The following is a 24,835-nucleotide window of genomic DNA, read 5'->3' as shown; positions in this document are numbered from 1 at the left end:
TACCAGGTAGGTAGGTACCTGCGAGTTTCAGAAATTTTTTAGCTATCTAGAGTCTGAATTTTACAAAGCTTAGAATTCTGCATGCTTTTCAATTTTTACATAAAGTAACTCCAGGGGAGCACACTGTCTTGGCTACTTGCTGGTGTATAAATGCCTGCTCTCCAGGAAGGGTCTGCAGGCAACTGCTGGGCCATCACTTTCATGAGAAACATCTCATGGTCACGGTATCGTAAGCAAGACTTCCATGAGTCTTGTTAAAAAAGCAAAAAAACCCACCACATTTCTTGTTTTCCTCTGGAAGAAGGCTTTTTTGCTCCTAAAATAGCTCACCATCACCAAAATCAGCCTGTTACCCCACCGCACTTCTGCACACTTTCTTGCTCATTGTCACCCTGTGGACAGGGATGCCCCCAGCTGAGCTGCGCAGCCCCACCGCCAGTCCCTACACACGCAGGGCAGAGCGCCTTGGCTTCCAGTGACAGTGCTGCTTGAAGGGGTGGCTGCTGCTCCTGCAGGCTCTAGACGTGTCGAGGTAAAAGGTAGTATTTTCTGTGCTTTAATAAAATATATTTTACTGATGACAGTGACAGGAGGAAAAAAAGCTTATTTGAATTTTTTTCTCTGATGCCACTTGTTGATTTCTTGCGTTATCTTGCGCGTGGTGGCTTTACATGGGTATGGTCCGCAGAGAGAGGCAGCACGTGGGGCTGGGAGCAGTGGCTGGTATTTGGAAGTCTCTTGGGCTGATGAAAGTGGTACTTCAGCAGCACCTGCTGCGAGCAGGGTCCCCCCCTCTGGCCGCAGAGCCGCGGGCAAGGCCGGCAGAGGCTGCGCTGGCCTCCCCGGTCCCCCCGCAGCCCTCCCGCTGCAGGCCTGCCCCGGGGGCTCGCTCCTGTTCCAAGGGCGTGTTCCTACGTGCCCGGCTATAAAGCAGCGTGTAGAGTACCTGATGTGTTCCAGTAGCGTTGGAGTAATTTGTTTATTTTTAATTAAGCTGTTATTAGGATCCTTACAGCTGACAATTTCTGCGTGGCTTTGTCCAGCAGTCGCTGTCCTTCCCCGTGGAAAGACAAGGGGACCGGGCTCGCCGCTGGGCTGGGAGCTGCTCAGGGGCAGACAGGCCCGCCGCTGCCCGTGTAAGCTGACGGCACCGGGCCGGGCCTGAGCCGCTCCTGCCGGGCAGAGCCCGTCCGACCCGAGCCCGCCCGGTGCTCCTGGAGCACGCGTGGCCGCAGGGGCTCCCGAGGGCGAGCCCGGGGCTGGCGCTCGGTGCGCGCCCACAAGCCGGCTGGTAACGGGGCAGCGGCGACCGCAGCTGGGGCCGGGCGGGGGGCTGGCTCCCGGGAGGGGTGTGTCGCCGGTGCAGCGGGGACCCGCGCGGCTACCGGGGCAGCTCGCGACCCGGCTCCCGGCCCACGCGTGAGCAACGGCACCGAGCCCGGCGCCCTCCGCGAGCCGTGGCCACAGCCGAGGGCAGCGCCGGCGCCTTCCCGCCGCCGCGCCCCGCCGCCGGCCGCCCCGAGCGGGTCCGCAGCCGGCGGGCCCGGGGCCGCCCCTGGCGGTGGCGGCGGCTGCGCGCGGAGTGCGCCTGCGTGCGGCGCGGGCAGGGACGTGGCCCGGCTGCCGGGGCCGGCGGAGCGCGCGGGCCGGCGGGGGAGGGGCAGCTCCGTGGGCCGGCGGCGGGCGGCTGCGCGGGACGCCGATGCTCGCAGCTCCCTGCCGCGGGCAGCGCTTCCAAGGTGAGGCGCGGCCGGGCCCGCGCTCCCGCCGCCCGGGGGCCGGGGGCGGCCGGGCCTAGGCGGGGCGCGGCGACCCCGGCCGCGCTGCTCCGTCCTCTCCCGCCGGGCTGTCCCCGCCCTGCGGCCCCCGCCGGCGGCTCGGGGCCCTCCCGCCGCGGGCGAGCAGGGGAAGCCCGCTCCCCTCAGCCACCCGCGGGCGGCGTGACGGGAGGCCGCGCTGCGCGGCCCTGCGGCCGGCCGGGGGGGCTCCGGGCCGGCGTGCCCCGGCCCTTCGTGCCTCGGGCTGCGGCGGCGCCGGGGCGGGGTGTCGGCAGCTCCGTGCTGGCAGCGCCCTGAGGTGCCGGCGGCGGGGAGCGGTCCGCGGGAGGCTCGAGGGGGTCCCTCCGCGGAGGGCGGCTGCTTCCGCCGCCTGGCGGGGGTTGCGCCGGGCCGGGGCCGAGGCTGGGGCCTTCCCCTCCGGAGAGGCCCTTCACGGGCCGCCCGGGGCTCGCTGGGCAGCGCCCGCCGCCGTTAGGCAGCGCGGGTGGCACTGGCTGCCAGCGGCGCGGTGGTCCAGCTGTAATTCCTAGTGTCGCTTTTCCGGAGTTCCGTGTAATTCCTGCAGGTTTTCGTCGTTGCTCGTCAGAGCACCTGTGTATCTAACGTGGAGCTGCCGTGCCACTCCGAACGTCCAGCCCGAGCTGGCGGTGGCACTGGCCGTGTCAAAGCGGTGCTTCACATCAGCCTGGGGCAGTTTTTTCTTTTTTTCCGAAGATGACACACGAAAGATGCAGGAAGGAGGCAAATTCGTGTGGAGAACTGACAATATTCGTTATATTTTACTTATCACCAAAAGTATCTGTCAAAAAATTTAAATTTGGTTCCTGTGTTTTTTTAATTCCCATTACTTCATGTGCCTGAAGGAGGAGGTAACTGGATCTCGGTTGTTTTCCTGGCGGATAGTCTTTAAAGGTGTTCTTTGTAAATGCACCTCTTCCCTTCTTTCGATGTGCAATTTCTGCTTTGATCGTGATTGCGCAGCTCTATATTTAGACTTAGAAAGATTCAAGGTTTATTTTGAAGTGCATAGATATGAATTCCTTTTCAGGTAAGGATTAGGAGAGGAATTAAAGGAGAGGAATTTCACTTCGCCGGTGAAAAAGAGGGGCCTGAGGAGGAGGAAAGCATGAAGTGTTATGAATCTGCGTTGACTGAATCTGATAAAGGGGGATGAGAGCAGCTGTGGTGATTGCCACTGAGTGTCTGCCCAGCCCGACAGCACCTCTGAGAGGAGCAGATGTTTGGAGAAGCTCCAACAAAACAGCCCTGCTTCCTCCCCAGATCTCTTCCTACTCTCCTGCAGACTGAGGCTTAGGGACTTCCTGAGCTGCAGCTTGGTGGCTTGGATTTTTATTCTTTTTTTATTGTTTTGGTTGGGGTTGGTTTTGGTTTTATTTTAATTGCTCTCCATATATCGTCTCCTGTGGACTTGTTTGATTGCTTTTGAACAAGTAAGCAGGAGATGGTTGGAGAGTGGAATGGTAGAAATGGAGTTCATGGAAAGGAAGGGGTGGGAGGAAAGCCTTTACAAATTTCCCAGAAGAGAAGGGGTTGGGGGGAAGTGATGTGTGTGCACGCTTACTGTCAGTTTGTTTTCTGGGTAAGGTTAATAATAAATGGAGAAGTAATAAAAATTATAAGGGAAGTCCTGTCAGTGGATTTTGGAAAACAAAATTGTTTACCTTGCTAATTGAAGGTTCTAATACCATGATTTAGAAGGGGGAAAACAGCTAAGTTGGGGTATGCATACTTAGTATCATGCTTACGTTTTCTTACTCTTCCTGGGTTTTCTCTTTACTTGGAGGAAAAAAAATATTTAATGCTTAAGGAAGAGACATAGTAGAATTTAGTATTTTAGGTGTCACTTGAAGTGTCAAGTGCATGGTTTAAAAGAAAAATCTTTTCTGGTGGTCTGAGAAGAGGAAGAAAGCCTGACTTTGAATGCTGTTTTCCTGAACAACCTATACTTCCCTTGATTGCGTACTATTATTTCACTTTTTTCCCTAAGACCCAATTAAAATAGTTACTGGTGTTTTGTTTTTTTTAAAAAGCACAAATAATACATATTATAGGAGTAAATAATTTTGAGTTATCTCCTCTGAAACTCTTGAATATATGTCACTTAAGTTTGTAGACAGTATGATGAATTAAAGCTTTGTGTTGTACGTGTTTGTAACAGCTGACATCATCTGTCGGTAAGATTTTGATTCCTTTAAATTGGGAATACTGCCTTGCTTTTGTGGTAGTCATTTGCTTAAGTGTCTGTAGTTGCAGTGTGTCCTTTTCTTCACCAGCAAGTGGTGATGGGGATAAATGGGTGGTGGGTTACCAAGAGTGCCAGAGCTCCTGTATTGCTTTGCTCATGTTTTGTGCAGTTGTGATGCGCTTTTGTTGTGTGCGTGTGTGCAGAAACTGTAGTCTCACATGGTAGCAGCAGAAGTGATTTAGTGAATCGTAGCTTTTCCTTAATTACTCTTAATGTTGTTTATCTTCCTGTGAACTCTGGAAACTATTCAATTAGCTGTGAAGTGGCGTTTCGGGGAGAGCCTGGGAAGGGTTGTGCCTGCTGTAGGATTCAGGCAATGAAGAACAGGATCTCCTTTGGGTCATGGTGACAGAGATCGTGCTTTGGTCTTCATGTTGTTTCGGGCTGTGTAGCTGTCAGCTTCATTTGCTAATTGTCTGTACAAGTGATCCTTCCGAGTCCCAGCGAGGCAGTTATTGTATTTTTGGGCATGAAGTACTGTACTAGGGTTGGGCTTTACTTTCTCGGATGGGTTTTGTTATCAAAATCTGTCATCTTGTCTGATCTGTATTGTTTTATAAGCTATTGAAAGTCTCAAACTCCTGAGTTTTCTTGTGCCCTATTGTCATGACTAAGTCTCAGTGATTCTTAGCATAGTATTAAAGACCTGTTTGATGACATCATAATGTGTTCTTGATCCTTTTCAAAAAAATGGTTAAAAAGTATAATTATATTGTGATGATGCAGAATTCAGACTCACCAGTATCTTATACTGTATTAACAATGTATTTTTCTTTGGTTTCATCGGCTTGGCAGATGGGGCAAGTTTTTCAGTAGTGGATTGTTGTTGCCGAAGTTTACCATGCACATCTAACTAAGAGGATGTTAGAAGAGTTTACTGTTATTTTTGTTATAGAAGGGTAGAACTATTGAATGTTGCTTAAAATGGGTGTCAAAAACTAGTACCTACCATTTTGAACGTGTACTGTCCACATCGCTATATAGAGTGACTTTGTATAGAAGTTAGTTTTACATCTCTAATTTTTCAGGTATTCTTCTTGATTATACATAGTTCAAAAACCAAACTACTTTCAGGCATAGTAAAAAGAAATTCCAACTTCCATGCTCTCTGAAACGGCAGAGCTAAACCCCAATATTCATTAGGAAAAGTAATTTAATTTTCCCCCCCCCCACCGCAGAATGCATTGGTGGAATTTTATTGGTTTGGCTGAAGCTTTAGCAAGTATTTCTTAGCCCTTTGGAAAAAGAATCGTGATCAGTCTTTCTAAAGAAAAAATGACAAAGGCAAATTGAAAGTCGATAATAAGACAATTACAGACCATGATAGAATGGGTTTGGGATTTTTACATAATCTTTTTGGTGTCACAAAACTGGCACTAAAAATTATCCGTGTTTCATTGATCTTCCTTGCATTTTTCCACTAGTAGGCCTTTTTGAAAGAAGTAAATAGGCTCTTTTTTCCAAAGGAAACTGTAAAAGTCAGTGGTCAACTAATCAGAAAACAGCTGACTTAAATTGATGATGAGTAGACATATCATTTCTCTGAAAAGCCATCTCCCTTTTCTTTATTCAATAACTGAGGAAAATTAGTTTTCTTTGAGTGGTGTGCTCAGAAAAGGCTGCAGGAGCACTGTTACAGACATCAGTAGTGTGGAGGAAGACCCTTCTGTAGCCATAAAAATATATTTGCTTCAGGTTACACTGTAAGTGCTTGTGAAGGCAAGTTGTGGATATACTAAGTAAATTGGTGGGCAAATTTAAATGTTATCACAGATGTTGGCACGGGTTGTGTTAAAAGAATTGACTATTGATGTGTGCACCTGTGTTTGAATCTGCATTGCTTACTGAATAGTTAATACAACTTTCCTATGTGGAAATTACTAAATTGGTTACACTTCTCACTTTTAAAACTCTTTTGTTTCTTGTTCTGTCAGCAGCTGCAGGTTGCAGTAAATTTTTGGCTCACAAGTAAAGCTGGTATACCAGTCAGTAATTTTAGAAACTGGTTTACTCTTCTGAGTTTGAGTGTAACTGATAGAAAGTTGACCTTTTAGTCAATCATTTAAAGGAAAGAGGAGTAATACCCTGAAGGTGGGGTCTCACCAACCTCTGTCACTTTATTTGTGTAAAATTCTACTAAGTAATTAAAGAAGTTTCAAGTGTTACTGTATTTTGTAAGGCCATGCCTATGTTCTTCAGTTTCTCCATCAAGTTTTATTTCGTATGTTCCATTGGAAAGGGTACAGCTTGGTAAATGGGAGATGAGCATTTTGGTTCTAGCCTGTAGATTGTGGCATGAGTTTATCTCTGTAAATAAGGAGAATTACACCTAGAAAACACTTGGGCTGCCAGTACATTAAAAAAAAAAAAAATGTTGCCAGGTATTGGATTCTTTTAAACTTACCAATTTAAGTCCTTGCAAATTTTGTATACTTTTTAAAATGAAGAGTTGCGTGAAAAAAGAGTGATTTTAATTAAGTCTCAGTGAACACTTAAAAATATGACTTAGTTGTTTCTCACATCCAAAATATGGACCTAAGACTTTAGTAAATGTAGCTGCATTTATATCCTTTTGTTTGTTTATTTTTGCCAAAATGTAGTTTAGATGCTAGTCCTGGCTCCTTTCCAGGAGGAAGTTGGCTAAAAGCAGCACTAAGGAAGCTAGGCTTCAGGGAATGAGTAGGAAAGTAAAATTTTTAGAAAGGGGTTTTAATGATAAACATATGTATCCATCAATGTGTGTTACTTTTTTTGTAAATGCCTGATGATACTTGAACTGCAAAGAAATTATTAAGTTGCATTTTATTAAAAAGAAAAGAAAAAAAAAAGAAGAAATATTCCTATCTAGTGCATAAACAAACTGACTGCAGGAGTTGTTTTTTATTTTAGCTGATTAATCTGATTCTTCCCTCTGTTTTGTTAGCCAAGGGGTGGTCCGTCAAGTATATGTGTGTGTCACTTGGCATGCTGAACCTCAAATATAAAGATGTTTTCCAAACCGAGGTCTAAGAGAACAAAGGAAGTTCCCTGTTGAAGCTTTTTGCTGTCCAGTATTTTCTCTTGCGACTCTGAGGAGCTCTCGGCCACCTTTTGTACAAAAGTACTATATCTAATTCATGTGCCCTGGGAAGAAGGTCTCTATGAGTTCCAGAAGGTTGTGACATTCCTATGTTAGATTTGAATTTTTTTTGATAAAACGTGATCTTTAAATGGGTGGAAGATAGTGTCTGCAAAAGCACCGTGGTTTGTCTTCTCAGCTGGTGTACCGGGACATTGGCTGCCAGGCTGTAAACCATGCTGGGCTTCAGAGGTAAATGAAAACCTGGAATTGTTCTTGGAAATAAATAGAAATCAATGCAATTTGGTCAGTGATTGAAAGGTTATTCATGTGACTTTGAGCAATGGTTTTAACCTTTATTGGATCACTGCAATGTTTCTAATGAAGTACCTTCTTAAAGCATCTTATCTGTTAGGTTGTGATGTTCTGTAAGCGAGCTTGCAGCTTCAAGTTTCTTGTTTCAGATGTTTTGGGACCATCAAAACCCCAACATGTTAAGAGTCTGAAGATGACTTCTAAACAGTGTGTATTTACTACATGATACTACAGAAAGCTTGCTGATAGCTGAAGATTAACACAATGTAAAATGTTATACTGCTTTATTCTTTATATTCAGAAAGACTTGGAGAGCTAGTGAATATCAAGCGAAATGGAAGCTGTTGGATGCTAGCCATGATCATACTCCTGATTATTTTAAGGTGATACTACAAGAAAAAATAACAATATAGGAGTAAATCTGGAATTTTTCCTCGGACTTCAGCAGAAATCAGTTATATGAATTTGTAGTTTAAAAGATATAAATGATGCTTATAGTGAAACCATGATTGAGCCCTAAATTAGGATTTTTAGTTTGTCAGGAAGCATGATAACAGGCTGGTTCACCAGCTACCTCTCCTGCATTTGTCATTGACTGAGTCAGTTTCATTTATTCTTCAGATGTTAAAATGCTAGTAGCTTTTTCTGAAGCAAGCAGGAGACTGGGTCGCTGGAATGCTATATAACTGGCTTGAAAACCACATATACAATTTCAGCTCCAATTATGTGAGACTTCTTTTTATACGTAGAATAGTATGAGGGTTACTTCCTGTGTTCTGGAAGTTCCCATTTCTTTTTCTTTTCAGGAGGAGAAGAAGTAGTAGAGAGTATATAGCATACGCAGTAGTGCTTGTGTAAGGCTTGCAGTTACTTTTACTTTGTCATATGGTAAGAATAGTTGAGACAGTATTTTGGCTAATTCAGGTAACTTTAACCTTATTACAGATTTTCCTCAGGGAAATGTAGAATATAGGTATTAAGCTAATTCAACATGTACATTGAAATATCTTTTAAAAGAAATATAAAGGTACTTTTTTTAGAAAAACAAATACTGTCTGTCTGGCGAAGGCAAAAAGACATGGTAGTGCTTTTTGGGCTTACTGTAAGGTGCTGCACACTACGTTGGGATTCTCAGGGAAAGGGATTTATATAATTGTATGTAAGGTGGGCTGCTTCGGTCTACCTTCAGCTAGCCTTACTTAAAGTATTTCGTATGCTGCTCCACTGCAGCATTCCTTTGAGTAACTCAAAAATCTAAGTACACTATTGTACTTCTTGGTAACAAAGTGCTGTAATTAGCAGCTAATTAAAGATACTAAGCATAAAGTTGAGATACTGAATTTCATGCATTTTGATTGGCATATATAAACTGCACATTATATATGTCTGTTTAATATCAATATAAAATCTATCATCTTTGCAGTAGCTTAAAGTACATAGCAAACAAGTCTGTGCCTTGCCTGATGGCTGACCAGCTGGGTGAGAATTGCTGGTAGTTCTCTTTTGCTCACGGGCAACTGCAGCAGAGCAGAAAGTCTGTAATAGTTACATCTTGTCCCCCTCTTTAATATTTATTAAAGATAAATATTTTCAAACTCATTATCACACATTTATTTAGGAGGAGTCTACATGGTCTTAGGCAGGCAGATGCAAATGAATGCTTCTTGTGCTCTTGGTCTGTGGGCAAACTGAGAGCGGCGTAGGTGTTCATATGGCTCGGAGCCCCGATGGAGGTACCTGGTTAGGAGCTGGATGATGCCTGCTTGGTCCTCTGTGTCCTCCTGCAAAGGGAAAAGGCAGCATACCCCTGTACCTGCTTGCCTCCAGACCTGGCCATCCTCAGGGGTAAGTGTTGGTGGCCCTGGGAGTAGACCAGGAGCAGCATTCGTGTTCAGTGTCTGAACAACTGACAGGTTCTTGAGTGAGACCCCTCAGGGGAACAAGCACATTTTTAAAATTGATTGATTCTGGTTTTGATCATACATTAATAATAATTAATAATGGTTTGATAATCCCAATGATGCTCTTGATTTGGCATGCTTCGCAGGCAGTTTTATACTCTTCAAATGTAGCTTGAGTTTCAGCATCTGAAGAATGCTGGGATTAAAAAGGCAATCGATTCTCTTTGAGTATTTAAAAAAAACGGCTGAGGTGAGCTGAGCTGAGCAAAGAATACTGTTAGCTGGGGATTCCAGCCTGGGCTGGTTAGCTGAAGGGATGGAGAGCTGGTGTACATCTGGGATGTACTGGGAGTCAGCAGAGCCTGGGCTCAAGCTGTCTGCATAGCTGCCGCCTGCGGTACGCAGTGTAGCACAGAAAGGTGCCAGGTAGAGCAGTTTTACAAGTGGGAGCACTTCAGCAGTAAGGTAAGGCAAGGCAGAACAGAATGGCAGTAGTGTATGTGTATGTGCTTAGCGAGAGGACGATGGCAAAGGCAAAAGTCCTATCTCGTGTAGTTAGATTTGTTGCTATGACCTAGCTAAGATTTTTGGGACAGGCACTGTGGTGTATCTGGCTGTCCTTGTCAGTGCTACAAACAGCTGAGTACATGACTGTGATCTCTTGTGCAGTAATGAAGAGTAGCAAAGGGAAGGACGCTTCCTAACTAAAGCGTGGAGCATCGTTGTTGTAGCCAAAAGGGAGACACTGCTGCAGGGCTGCAGAAATAACACTGGTTAAATAATAACCAGTTTTTAAAAGAAACATTTGTGTAGGAAAGCCTCGAGGACATTCTGTCCAAAAATACAAAGAAAAGTTTAAAGGTTTAATGATACTGGCTTTCTCGAGTCTTTCCAGAATGCTGTGTAAAGCAAAATCGCGTCTCTAAAGCAGGGAGGTGTTAAACCAAACGCTCATACAGATTTTTCTGTTTCCTGGAGTTGGTGATACCCAGTGAAAGCATCTGCCATTGCTCATACTGAATTTATTCTCACTGATATAACTAAAAGCAGAAGGACTAATTTCAACAACTTGATAGCTCTGTGATTTTTAACTGGGGGAGCCACAGTTTCTCTGAAAGGGCTGGAGTGAAGCCATTAGCTCCTTCCTAAGAGGAAGAGGGAGAGAGATACGTATCTCTTGGGAGTCAGTAGGGTTCATTTCTGTACTACATGTGTGTGCTGTCATAGCAGTGGGAGTCAGTAGGGGGGATTCACTTCTGGATTATGTCTGTTGTCCTAGCAGCGGGACACAGATTTCTTGTTGCGGGGATTGTCAGTGGAGAGTGGGAAGTAGCAGTGGTCTGTGGTTTAGTGACAGCTGAGTACAACTACCCTGTTAGCTGGAACAGTGTATGTGGAGTTGAAAAACTTATGATGCGCAGCGGGGATTTTGGTTGTTTATTAAGAGAAGGGTAAAGAGTTGGAAGGGCAAGTAGGAGTGCTGTGCGTGTAGTTGTTAGGAGTATTGATGTGTTGCTTCTAGAAAGGTTTTCTCATTTTCAGATTCCAGTGACCTGTTTTCTGGAAGGCCTTAAGTCACTTGTCAAAGAATAACTCTATGAAATCTGTCACTGAACATAAATTTTGAAATTAACCTAGGTGAAATGATGAAATATGAAGATGCTGTTACTCTATTCTACTTTGGGAAACTGATAATGAGCTGGTGGTGAAATGCCTTCATGTCTAGGTCCAGGAGTCTTCACTGATGGTGACAGTTTAAGAGAGCTGGCTTGAGATTTTTTAGGAAACTCTAGAAAAGCCTGGCAAAGGGTGTGTAGGCTGGATTCGTTTGCTATTAGATAAGATTATTTTTTTCCTATTTAGCTTGGCCCTGGAAGACTGCCATAGCTGTTTTTCCATCAAACAAATTCTTCATTTGTTTTTGATACAAACTTCACTGTGAGCGTTTTGATCTTCAAACATTTGCTTTCTGCAGGTGTGCATTTTGCTTGCTGTATGTGCTAATGCTTTCAGACAATTGACTAGGTAGGAATATTTTTTGGGTACTAATTCTCTGAATACCTTCTAATGAAACTCTGAGCTGCTTTTAGAAACAGTAGTATTGTTAGACACGTTGTTGCATCAGCTTTAACTGCTGTCTTGCATGGTTTTTCTTAGTACCTTTCTTGACCATGCTTTTTCTTAGTAATCTTCACATAATTGACTTCCACAAACCTCTGCATGAATTTTTTAATGCCTAATGATGTGTTATTAAACAAATACTAGTAAGATTCTTGACTTCCATTGTCCACCGCACCCCCTGCTTTGTCTATCTTCATGTGGAGTATGAGCCCCATAACGCGTAAACCAGACTCAGCTTGGATTTACTTCTTTACCTTAAGTGTTTCTAGTTGTTTTACTTTGTAAAGAGGTAAAAAGTGTATACTTTCTCTTCCTGTTTCTGTCACACAGGCTATTACTCAAAGTTATTGCTTTTCTAATATTTATATATCAGATTCTTAGAATGGGCGTCTCTTAAAACCTGCTGTGTAGGACAGTCATTTTTGCTGTATTGTTAAGATTGGCCTTGTTTCTGCCAGCATTTATTTTTGGAATAGCTGTATCGCTTGTTATATTTTAAGCAGTTTAAAGCCTTTGAGAAGATGATCAGTCTGAAGGGAGATGTATGAGTTAGCTTTATTATAACACTGCTTTATTCAAAGTGAAACAGCAGTAATTTATCCTTCCATAGCAATAGACAATAAAGGATATTGACTGAGTGAAATATTAATGCATGTGTTAAATTTGAGATTTTGAAACCTCTAGCAATTTTTATTCCTTTCTTGTATAAGGAATGGTGTCCAGTGCTAGTATTGGAAGTGATTTTTCAGATTATCTTTAAAAGACCGTGTGTTGGTTTGGGGGTTTTTGTTGTGTTTTTTTAAAAAAAACCCACATTGCTATACCTGAGTTTTCCTGTCCAACAGTGACGTAAGAACCAACTGGAACCTTTCTGATGTTAGGACCTTACTTTTCCCACCTGTGCTTTGCATCCCTGGATCCAAAGATTGCAAAATCTGTTACTGTTTCCAGAATGAATGTTAAGCATATGGAAATTGGAAACTTCTTCAGAGTCCTCTAGGAGAGGTCTTGAGTGTGATGTTGCTGGTGTAGAGGAGTGGGGTTTGGCCTGTAGTGTTCCTCTTGTTTTCTGAAGGCCTTCCTTTCGATATGGCGTGAAAATAGAATACTGATGGATTTGATTCACACAAAAGTTCATTGTAGTAGTGTATCTAAATAAAATCTGCTTTAGCAGCCAGTCACTCAGTCTCTGTACCGTGCTTCGGATAAATGCAGGGTGTGCTGAGATGGGGTTACCTTTTCCAGTTGAAACTGATTTAATTTGATTCTACTAGAGGATCTTGGAAGAGTTTTTTTCCTGTAGCTCAATGTCTTCAGTATCTTAGCAGTTACTGTATAGGTTGTACTGCAGATTTGTTTCTGACAACCATTGAGCAATGCAGTGTTTTGAGGAAGTCAGCAAAAGTCAAAATAAATAGTTGCCAACAGCACCCCTTCAAAGAAAGTTCCTCTTTGATGCTGGTTTTGAGAAGTTTTAACCTTTGGCTAGGCAGCTGGTGCTTCCTGGAAGGTGCAGCTGGATTTTCTGTGAGTTGGGTGGTGGAAGAACAGAAATCTCTGAATCACTGTAGGTCAAAGCCTCTTAGATTTTCAGTGGCTGAAGGAAGCTTTAGTGAGGGGTTCATTAGAAAATACCTCCAGGGGCTGCTGTTCGTTCTTCGCCTACTGATCAATGAATTTGTGGGGCTGCATGACTGGTCAAAAGAAGTAGCAGATTATGATCAGCTGCAGTCAACCTCCTCATTCCTGAACCTGCAGTTTCACTGCCTGCCTGCTCAGAGCTCCCTTCTGCTCTTGTTACACCTCTCACTTTTCTTCCGGGACCCCTCGAACCCCAGGCTTGGCCGGGTGCTGGCAGTGGGATCAGGGTTTGAGGACACTTGGTGTAGGGGTGACCTGAAAAGAAAGTGAGGAAGGAAAAGAGCTGGCAGCATGAGACCTTAACGAGCTGTTAGAGATTCGTAGACATAAGTTCTTTGTGACTGTTTTCTGCACGTGTACAGATGCTAGAGGACCTTTTGCTTTGGTGTAGAGTAGAAACATGGTGCCCCTGCTCCTCTATCCTGCCACTGTAGGGATTAATAAAGGTGAGCAGTGGGAGGTCCGGAGTGTTTACCCTGGTATACTTGTACTGCTCCGGTGTCCGTTGGTGAAGTAGTTGACTGTATCTATTTTCTACAGTTTCTGTGCCATTATTATATAAAACATCTCAATAATTTCTATTTATTTTTGTAATGGGAAGTCTGAGCTGATCCTGTGGTATTCCTGTACTGCAGAAATTAGCTTTGTGAGTATACGTCAGGAATTCCTCAAAGTCTTTCTTTGTGGATTTGCAGCATGCATACATGTTACTCGTTCTATAATATTATAATGCTGTCGATGCTTGTACTGCTTCTGGCAGTCTCATGTGTTCTGGAGAAAAAATCTCAATGTCACTTCATGCATATTGTATCTTTTTTTCCCTTTGTTCAGTACAGCAGGTTAACTGAAAATAAGGTGTTAAAAAAAGACAGCTATTGCATCCTCTGCTTTTTGTCATCACAGGTGGCGACAGACAAGGTTGCAGGAAAGCTGAGCTCTACTCTCTCATGGGTGAAGAACACTGTATCGCACACCGTCAGTCAAATGGCCAGTCAGGTGGCAAGTCCATCGGCCTCATTACACACTACATCCTCCTCTACCACTCTGTCTACACCTGCATTGTCACCATCCTCACCAACACAGCTGAGTCCAGACGACTTAGAATTACTCGCTAAACTTGAGGAACAGAACAGGTGAATGGATAACTTTATTTTTTTTTTTTGTCCTCTTACTGTAATGAGACTAAAATTGGTTTATTGCAGTTTCAGCTTAGAGGCTGTTAAAGGTGGGTTGGGTAAAAATTTGTGGCACAACATTGCAATTTCAAGGCCCCAAGGTTTAAGAACTTTTGTTCTTGTGCTGTGTTTTTATGAGCTCTGTTTTTGTGGAGCTCTAAAAGGTGGTGTTCTCTCCTGGTTTTACAGGAGTGTTTATAGCTGCCTCTGATCCTAAGAAATGACACTGGAGCCGTGTGGTTTTCAGTATCCAATTTAAAGAGTATCTCAGGAATGAGACTTTCATGTAACCACTTTACCAGCTGAGATCAAACCTATAATTTGTTAGTTTTTTCAAATCTTAAAGATATCTGTGTTCTGTTTTCTCTATTTTTTCCATTTTAACCCGGTTCTTGCTTTCCACTGTATAACCCATTATGTTTAGAGATAGAACAGTGTTCAGCTGTCTTCCTGCTGTTACACTAATGGTGGCAGATGCATTTCTTAATTTCATGAAAAGTAAATTCCTCATCAGTCCTTTCTTCTCATCCAGGCTTTTCTTCTGTGTATTAAGCAACGGTTTTCTTGGCAGCCTTTCAATGAGTGTGTATTTATCTGCACCATCTACAGTTCAAGATGCAACTTTCAGTTGGATCAGTTGCTCTTGATGTGCAAGTGATTGCAAACTGGCAGTCTCACTAAGAAATAAAATTGAGCTGTGTGATTTCTTAATGCTGAACTGCCAGAATCTGTACTTATTTGTATTTGTGAGGCAGGACTTAAGTAATCTGACCTCTTGAAAAACTTGATTATATTTGACAAGTACGTTTCAGTAGTTGATGAGAGTCTGGCTGTGAAGGAGAACTTAAGCTCCACATAGGTGGTAAATGTAGTGGATAACTGTAGGGCTTTGCTACCTGTGAAGATTATCCCTTGTGCTGTTGTGAAGTTTGATAGTTTAGCTCATACTAGATTCTGTTCCAGCTTCTGCTAGTTGTGCTGGACTTTGCGCTGAGGCAGTTGAGGTACTCCTTTCTTTTCTTTTTTCTTTTTTAACTCCGTGGATGTAGTCATGAGGGTAGTAACGTTCAGTAGAGGAAAAAGTAGCTGGGAGGAGGAGGGGCTAATGCCATTGTGTCACCTGGCGTGTCCTCTCTTGTGTTCTAACAGCAATACAACTTACAGGGAATTTGTTGTACGTGTCCAGTTCTTGACTGAGAATGGAAGGCAGCTTCTAGACCCACCCCATCCTCCTCTTCTGGTTTATGAGATTGTCTCTCCTTCAAAGATGAACTTTACATAATTTTAATTATGCAAATTAATTTTTTTTAAAACCTAGTTAAAGTGCTTTTAAGAAAGCTGATCTGCATTTAGTCTGAGGCGTTCTGCTCAGTTCACAACTGAGTGACTAACTTGTGTGACAAGCAGTAATATCTGTTCTTTGGACTGCTTATCTGTGTTGGAGTGTAATGTCTTTACATCTACAGTCACCTCATGAAGCCCTGCAGTTAGACTAGCTTACTTGTTGAAAGAAGAACGTGAGCTTGGGCTTGCAGGCGTTCTTTTTAAAGTCAGCTTTCTTCATTTAGTAAATAAGCTAGCAAATCTTGTCTGGTTTTACTTAATTTTAGGCAGCCTTGCTCAATCCTGCATTAGTCTTGTGTGTAAATTCTAATTAGAGGCTGTCCTATCAAGTGTACCTTTTCTCATGAGATACTGCACTTTAATACAGCAAGTTGATACTCTTATGCTGGGTGCGCTGCTGTTTCAGAACAGTTTGAATCTGCATTTTAGCACAGTGGGACTTTGTTGACAAGGAATTGTTCTCTGAACACAGGGAACTATTCTTGTGTCTGCTTGCTGGAAGAATTGCTGGTGATGGATGTTTTTAAAGGTTTCCTTTATTGTTGGCTTTTATGTCAATAAGGAGAGCATGAATTAAACAGCTAGAAATGGAAAAAACTCAAATAATTTCAAGAGGTGTCTTGTAGCATTCTGTAATCCAATTATACTGAACATCCCCTCAGAATAATGAGGTAGCTCGGTCCAGAGTCCTTGTAGATCTGTTTGGCATTGGTAAATCATTTATAAAGTTTTAGGTGAAAGAAAACAGTGACTAAATACCACAGAACTTGATACTTACTGTAAAAAGAACTTCCCTTTTTCAAATCTAAGGACAATGAATTTATCCAGGTAAGGTCAAATTACAGAAACTTAGTATAACTTCTATAGAAAGCTGTGAAACCTGAAAGTGACTAGTTAGAACCTTGTTTTTATAATTGTAATGTTTATTCTGTGGTTGTTTTTCCTTTGTGATTACTTTGAGTTTGATCTTTAGCCACTGTCTTAGATTGAGAGGAGTTCCATACTGTAAATTTTCATTATAGATCAGTATAGGCCAGATTTCTAAACATAAAAAAAAAAATGTGTTTTCCTCCCTCAAAACAAGGTTTTCTGCATTCTATTAGTATGGACTAAATTAAAATTAGTCTTGAAAAAAACTTGTGTCCTGTGTCCCCCCACCCCCCGGCAGTACTGTTTAACCCTTTTCCAAACAAAATGTTACTGCAGAGACTGTACTTGTGGTCCTCGTGAATTAAATTTCTTTTTTCCATAACTTCCATAAATACCAGTAGGTGAAAGCTGGGAACCGGGAGGGCTAGTATAAATATTACAATATAAGTCAGGTTATAATTTGTTAAATATATATAACCTAATCTGACCCTGCTGAAATGCTGGGTGGTGGTGGTGGTGGTGTACCTTCTGTGCAGCTGCATTAAGAAATTATGCAACCACATCACTTGGATTTACAGACATTGGGGTGGTTGGAAGTTAAAAGCACAAATGAAACCATATGGCAAAACACCTTCTCAAGTTAGTCTGAAATCTTACTCTTACCTAACATGTAGCCTAAAGAAATTCCCCTTGTTGGGGGCTCAATATTAGTTGAGGATAAACAAAGCATGCCTCTTTGCCCAGAATCCCCAGCTGCTTGCAAAATTGATGGCCATCTAACAGCTAACAGGGGAGTCTGTTCAGGCAACTTATCCAGCACTTGGCACATCTTTATGTATACCTTGCTGCCTGATAACCCCAGTTCTTCTGTCTGAACTCCATGCTTTAATTACACATTCATTAGCTATACTAACCACTTTTGTTGCCTGCTCCTCTTTCTTTAGGTCTGAGATTTTCCCCATGCATTTCTAAAACAGTGTGTTGATTTGTGAACGCTTGTTATAAAATTGCTCCAGGCTTGAATTATTCTCTCTGTATTTATACTCTCAAAAAACCAAAGGTGTAATCAGGTAGACTTTTAGGAAGCTAACTTTTTGTCTTTTCACTAAAATTACTGGCTCTCATGCACTACTGACGTTTGACACCATCACTGAGGGTATTTAACTTCCGTATGGTCTCGGTTGTCAGTCCGATGCATGACAGCTGTGGGTGTTTTCTTACTAGTGAAATCAAAGCCCTCTTGCTGGTACTTTTGCCTCAAAATGGAACTTGTGCTGTTAATCTCCAGTTGATGAGTGCGTAAGAGAGCTGGACTTGCAATGCTTCTGTACTTTCTTTAACTTGTTGTCTTTATGTATTAAGATCTAGTTCATGAGACCACAAAATGCTTGCATTAAAACCTCACTTCTCCCAGTGTGGTTGATGCATGATACGACATATTTGTCCATTTTTTAAAATGCTGCAATGCGAGCTGTTGTTCTGTCTGCAGAATTACTTGAGCTCAAGAAGAAGCAGTAATATTGATCAGTTCTTGTTTTCAAGCTTAATAGAAATGGATGTTGGGAAAACTGTTCTGCTGAACCTTTGGGTGCGTTCTTTGTAAAGAGGTTGGAAGCACTGACTACTAAATGAACAGTAGTGTGGTACTGTGGCGAGAAGAGCTTGAATTTGGTTCTTGTGTGCTTTCTTTGCAGACTTTTGGAAACAGATAGCAAATCCTTGCGATCAGTAAATGGGTCGAGAAGAAATAGTGGATCTTCTCTTGTATCTAGTTCATCAGCCTCTAGCAATCTCAGCCATCTTGAAGAAGACTCATGGATCCTGTGGGGGAGGATTGTGAATGAATGGGAAGATGTGCGGAAAAAGAAAGAAAAGCAAGTTAAGGTAGCAGTTGGACAGTATATTTTTAGGATGGATTTGTAATGTGATATAAGCAATACTATTTTATCTTACTGTTGGTCTTTTTTTTTTTTTTTTTTTTGAGTAAACATGTAATAGAAGCTTCCAGTTCAATGAATCTAGTTCTGTCTCTAAGCCTTAGTGCTTCCAATGTAACTGTTACCAGACTTTGGTAACAGTTTTGCCCAGCAGATGTCTCTTACTGAAAATTAAACTCATTTACTGTATATCTTGAATACTAGAGCTTTCAGTCTACCTCTAATAAGATATTTTCTTGAATCTCTTTACCGAAGATTTGCTTCATGTTTCCAAAATGGAATTACTGCAGACCCACTTAAGGGCATCTGATAGCTAGATGCTGTGATTATTTTCCCACTGAGCAGCCGTCTTTTTAAATTGTTCTTATTGGAAGAGCTGATAATTCTACTCTGAGGCTCTGGTGAGTTTAGGGTTTTTGTGCGTGCCAAGTGTGTTGACCCCAGGGATGACCTTAAGCAGAAGAACATGTAGTGAACTGGACAAACTTTGACCAGAGTGTGGCCAGTCTGGGTTAGTTGTGGGCATGAATGCCACCTCTGTACAATTACACTTTAAATTCAAACTAAAAAGCATGTAGGGCATTTGAACATATCCACATTTCTGAAGCGGCAAGTACAGCAGCGTGGGATTTTTTGTTTGTAGGCAAGTCTGTTCTGCTTTGGTTCTTTATTGGCTCTAGTCTGTAGTTTTATGTGCAGAATACAAATTTCAAGGTCTTTTGAGCGGTTTGAAATGTGTGTCTATGAATAGGTTGTGGGAAGGCAGAACAATGGGCTGAAGTAAAGTATCTTTTATGTGAAGCAGTTGTGAAGGGAGAACATGACTTGAGAGAGGAAGCAAGGGAAGAAAATTAATTCAAGACTTCTTGCTTACATAGGGAAAACAGTTTCTGGAAAGGTGTTCCCAAAAGGCCATGAAAAGAAGGCCACATGAACCTGGCAAGAGAAGGAAGTTAGATGATAATAAGGAGATCTGGTTGGATAGAATTCATTTGAACTGCCTGCATTTGAACATTTTAAAGTGTCACAAGTATCACATGTTTTTACAGATGGCCAAGTATAATTTGGGGAGTATTTGACTAACTTTCAGTAAGTATCTAATTATATTGCTAGTGAGTTTTCCTCTGCTGTTTAAATAAATCTCAATTATTTTTTTGTTTTGTTTGTTGAAAGTCAGCCTAAACTGTGTCATTCTGCATTTATGATGGAATACCAGAACATCCATACCCATTTCCTGACTCTGCCAGTAGTTACAACTCTAGCAGCGTAGGTGTCTTTTTGTCTTGGCTGCAAAAGCTGGTCTTAAGTTATTAGATACCAGGTAAGTTTTTTCAGTTTAAGATATAGGTGTATAAACCTTCCTGCATAGGTGACGTGTTCCATCCTTTATGTCTCCTGATCCACTTCAGAACTCGCTTCCTATTCATAGAGGGATTCTGAAGGGTGACCTGGGTCCTGCTTTTCAGTCTGCATCATCGTGTGTAGAATAGCATCGTTTTAGTGCCACTTAGTAGGTGCCTTTTCCTGCTCTTCCTTTGGGAATGTTGGAGGAATTAACCCTGTTATTCTGTCAAGCAGGTGTGTGGTAACTTAAAGCAAGAAACCACTTGCTAGTGCTTTGTTATAGTAGCCCTCAAGGCTTTAGATGGCTGATACACAATTTGGTAGTCCGTTGTTAACAGATGTTAGCTAGAGACAGATGTGGACAGCTGATGTGTTAGGGCTGTTGTCTTTGATTTGGAATTTTTTTAGGAAATAACACAGGCTGTTGTAGTTGTCATATATGGGACAGATAGTTGGAGTGGCATTATGAGGATGGCTCTGAAGAAGGCTGGAGATCTTAGGGATATGAGAAAATTGAGGTCAGTGATGCAAAACTGCAGTAGAGTTCAAGCTTAGCAAAAAACTTGAAAGCAAGAGTCTCTTTAAAAGTTGTCACTGTTGCATTAATCAATCTTAATGTTTGAAGAAGTAGGAGAAATATTAGGAACAAACAAGAAAAAGCAGAACCTTTGTAGAATAGGAGATTACTCTGTTTTCAGAATAAACTACAGTGAAAGAAACTATCCTTTAGGAGGCAGAGGACTTCGTAACAGTTCTTGAGGTACAAAAAATTGTTAAAGGAACTGTCTTGTCTTGAAGAGACAATCTTCTGAGTGAGCCTGATCCTAGTTGCAGAAAGTACCGCTAAGTGTGTAAACTTCCTGAATCATCCTTTTTTTTTCTCAGTTTTCAGATCAAGCAATAAGACTACTTTCTGCTTGTGATTTCTGAAAAGACAGGTATTGGGTTCTTAGGTCTGTTGATATGGGGAAGGTTTGAATTGTATAATATTTAGCAGATTTTTTTTTTTCAGGGGTGATAAAGTAAACTTGGTTAATTCAGTAGATGTAAACTTAATGTTTTCAGGGTCCAGTGTGGGAAACTACATTTAAATACTTTCTTAAAAGAGAACTTGGAAATATTGGCCCACCAGAGAGATTGGACACAACTTGTCAAGTTTGTCAAATGACTTTTGATGGTAGTAACATGCAGGGTTTTTTGTTGCAGTCAGCTGTGCTACAATTAGTTCTACTTTTTATCATTTACCTGTCTAGGAAATAATTTTCAGTTGGTGATTTATCTCAATCACTGCAAATACAATAAAGGGTGTTACCTTCAGTCATCTCTTGTGAAATACAAAAGTAACTGTATTGAATTCTGGCTAATGAGAGTTCTTGTTTAAAATTGCTTGACTATTCGGTTTTTAAGTAGCTTACTATGAATGGGGGACTACTTTCATTAGCTGATTTAGCCACTAAAAGTTACTCAGTCTCGTTACTTTAGTTAACAATCTGTCACACTAAAATTGAGGTTACACATTATAAACTGTATGATTGGTTTGTGACATGATATTGTGAGGAACTTAATTTGTTGCTGTTTTGTTCTTTAGACTTATGTTTATATTGGCAGGAAGTATAAATGAATTTGTGTCATTTTTGTGTGTTTGTGTGTGCGCTTTAGGAGCTTGTTCGCAAAGGGATACCTCATCATTTCAGAGCAATTGTGTGGCAACTTCTATGCAGTGCTCAAAGCATGCCAATTAAGGATCAGTATTCAGAGCTTTTGAAAATGACATCTCCTTGCGAGAAATTAATAAGAAGGGACATAGCTAGAACATACCCTGAACATGATTTTTTTAAGGAAAAGGATAGTCTCGGACAGGAGGTCTTGTTCAATGTAATGAAGGTAAGTCAGTATTTCAGCCCTTGAAAATACATTAGCAAGAACATACACAGAAGTGTGGAAAATAATTTGCCTTGTATATAGTGAACTTGCATCAGTTTCATGTGTTTTAAGTTTCTTAAATTTACTCTAGTTGACACCGGATGGTTTAACAAATGGCATTCCGATTTCAAAGATAGCTTTCAGATGCGGTATTCCTACAGTTTACTTCATAAGAAATTTAAAAAGCTTCATAAGTTTTCATTAAAATGAAGTCACAGGCTAACTGCTGATAGTATAATGGAATAAAGTGTGCTGTGAAGTGAACAACGTTGCCCAAGACAAGAACACTGTACATCAGAACTGGTCTGCACTTTTTAAGTGTCTCAGATCCTGCAAGTGGTAGCAGCAGATGGCAGGTACAAGCTAATGTGCAGTCGTTACAGTGCCCAGGCACAAAATGAGAATGCCACCGTAAAATGAAGTTTGCATTATTTTGTCTTAATTGTACTGGAGTTTACATTTTGAAAGACAAGCTTTTCTGTACGACATAGTTTCAAAAGAAAAGTTGGCAGGTTTCCAAATCATCGTTACTTCCAAAACTCTAAAATGAAGCTGCAACATGCATGGGGATCACTTCATTTTCTCTGCTTGTAAAAAAAACCTGCAGTGCACAATTCTTTTCGAAAAGAACAGTTGTTCATTTGTCTGATCTGTCTCCTATAAAAGTAGTAACCTAACGTTGCACAGTTTGTATGCCAGCTGTCTCTGTTATTTTTTGGCAAATTCCTGTAGCTGAAAACTGCATGTTTTTTTTCAGGTATTGCCTGCCTTAGTTTCAGCTTTGTAGGCTGTCAGAGAGCAGAGTTCATAGCCTTTGTAGCAGCAGGTAGCAGCTAGCATAGCTGAGTAAAACTTCTCAATAGAATGTCTGTCCTCACTGGATTTGAGAGAGGAAGAGTAAGTTATTTGTAACATAACATGCTAAATTAGCATGAACAATGATTACTTTTTATTGGTAATGATGTTTTATTGTTGAGCGTCTTGAAACTTTATTTCCCAGGCTTACTCTTTGGTGGATCGTGAGGTTGGATACTGTCAAGGAAGTGCTTTTATCGTTGGATTGCTGCTTATGCAGGTAAACATGATATTAAAAATGCGAACCTTTACAATCCCTGCTAGAATGCCTAATATATCATGGTGGCTTATTGGGCATTTTTATAATAGTTTTCCTTCGTCATTTTGCTACAATGGAATTGTCAAGGGCAGCTGTTTACTCTGCAAATCAAATAAGATTTATTCTCTGTGGTTCGGTTTGCCAAGAAGACACTGTCTTTGAGTGGGAGAATACGTTTATTTCTCAGAGCTAAGGTAGGTTTGCAGACTTGCAAGCTGTTTTGGTTAGTGTTGTTTCAACCATTAACAAACTTCATTTCAGTTCTATTACACTGAATCGCCTCAGAGTTCAAATGGAACTTCACCGTTGATTTGATAATCTTAAAGCTGCCTTTGTATTACTGCCTTTTGTTTTATGACAAAGTAGGGTATAAGGAACTTGCAGACCTCCATTTCAGTTTAGAAATCACTTGATGGAATTCAAATATACAAAATTTCATTACAGTAATTGATTATAAATTTCTTAAAAAAACTCAAAACCAAACACAAACTCAAAACCAAACACAAACTCAAAACCAAACACAAAACCAACCAATCCCCCCTGCCCTCAAACCACCCCCCACCCCCCAAAAAAACGCCACAAACACAAGAAAATCCCATTGTGCGTGCACACACAAAAAAACACCAAACCCTCCCAAGCACTTACTCTGATATATCCTTACACTTGTCTAGAGTTTTTATTGTGCTTTTCTATTTTTAATATAGATGCCAGAAGAAGAGGCATTCTGTGTGTTTGTTAAATTAATGCAAGATTACAGACTACGAGAACTCTTTAAACCAAGCATGGCTGAGCTGGGCCTTTGTATGTACCAGTTTGAATGCATGATACAGGTACATACAAAATCAAACTTTCTCTTCAGTAACTATTAACAAAGGAACTTGGGAATTACAGTTCAAGAGCAGGCATGTCTGTTGGCTAATAGGCTGTTCTCTTGACGGTAGCTAGTTTCAGATCTTGAAAAGTAAATGCATGTGGCTGTGTGGCCCTACTTTCTTTAACCTTTGGCAGGCAGCGACTGGCTTTTAAACACTGAAGCATGAGGATTTGTATTGCTACAGTTTAAGGACATGAATGTCTAATTCTGTTTGGATTGAAGATTCTGAAAGTCAATGTCTTCATAGTCAATTATAAATCATATATATATATAAAAATATATATAAATATATATAAATATCTTAAAAGATGGAAACTGGGAGATACCCTCATATGTGGAACTAAAAATGGCGTTCAGATTTGGGACGCAGAACACTTTTTTCTTTTTTCTTCCTGGTTGGGCTGGTGGAGACAAACAGGTTTGTGTGTTGTGATCCAGTTCCGAATGTGATGGTCAGGGTGGGATGTTATGTAGCAAATGAGACACAGGTCTCTGGCTGTACCCTGGGTCTTTTCAGCTCTTTTGGTAGCCCACTCTACATGTGTCTTGGGGATTTACAAGCTTGGGACTTCCTGTTAGGATCGGGAAGTGTTCCCATAATCTCTGCTTTGCAGGGTGGAAGTGCTGTAGGGCTGTCTGTGCTGGGACTTGTGTAGCATGGTTCTTGATGAGTAATATTGTTCCTAGTCTTGTGTTATGAAGCTGATGTCTGTACTAGATATCAATTATTTTCTTCTTTTAGTCAAAACTTGACAAAAGCATGGATACAGTGAAACTACCAGCAGAAGTTTAACGTGTATTTTTTTTCATCGTTTTTTCTTTCAGGAGCATCTTCCAGAGCTTTATGTGCACTTTCAGTCTCAGAGTTTCCACACTTCTATGTATGCGTCATCATGGTTTTTAACTATATTCCTTACAACTTTTCCCCTACCAATTGCAACAAGAATATTTGATATCTTTATGTCTGAGGTAACTACTCAATACTCATGTGTTCTATTTCAAGAGCAGCTGTTAAAAGTAGTTATTTAGGTAGTGGTATAAACCTCATTATGAAGGCAAATCTCATAGTCTTGCTTTTTAGTCGTTATGCTCATCGGGTTATTTTGTAGGGGAAGATGTGTATGTAGTTTGTCAAGGAAGAGCAGCTGTATCTTTGAATGTAGATGCTGCATGC

At 41.5% G+C, this 24,835-nt stretch overlaps 1 protein-coding gene across 6 annotated transcripts in view; it reads left to right on the top strand.

Annotated features, from left to right (window-relative positions):
• The first annotated feature begins 1,356 nt into the window (after positions 1-1,356).
• The window catches only part of EVI5 (ecotropic viral integration site 5), an 83,182-nt gene continuing 59,703 nt past the window's right edge, over positions 1,357-24,835 (top strand). For 2 of the 6 annotated variants that reach the window (XM_080407074.1, XM_080407072.1), the window contains exons 1-7: positions 1,607-1,739; positions 13,984-14,213; positions 18,164-18,353; positions 21,410-21,634; positions 22,674-22,748; positions 23,492-23,617; positions 24,487-24,630. In XM_080407074.1, coding sequence (XP_080263200.1) covers positions 14,065-14,213; positions 18,164-18,353; positions 21,410-21,634; positions 22,674-22,748; positions 23,492-23,617; positions 24,487-24,630 — 909 coding nt within the window. In that variant the 5' untranslated portion in view covers positions 1,607-1,739; positions 13,984-14,064. Of the gene's footprint in view, positions 1,740-13,983; positions 14,214-18,163; positions 18,354-18,382; positions 19,496-20,663; positions 20,689-21,409; positions 21,635-22,673; positions 22,749-23,491; positions 23,618-24,486; positions 24,631-24,835 lie in introns of those variants that run through there. The other 4 variants (XM_080407071.1, XM_080407073.1, XM_080407076.1 and 1 more) reach the window with 4 other exon arrangements.

The sequence above is a fragment of the Falco punctatus genome, assembly GCF_963210335.1.
Source record: "Falco punctatus genome assembly, chromosome: 11".
Lineage (NCBI taxonomy): Eukaryota > Metazoa > Chordata > Aves > Falconiformes > Falconidae > Falco > Falco punctatus.
This window is presented reverse-complemented; position numbering and strand designations above follow the sequence as displayed.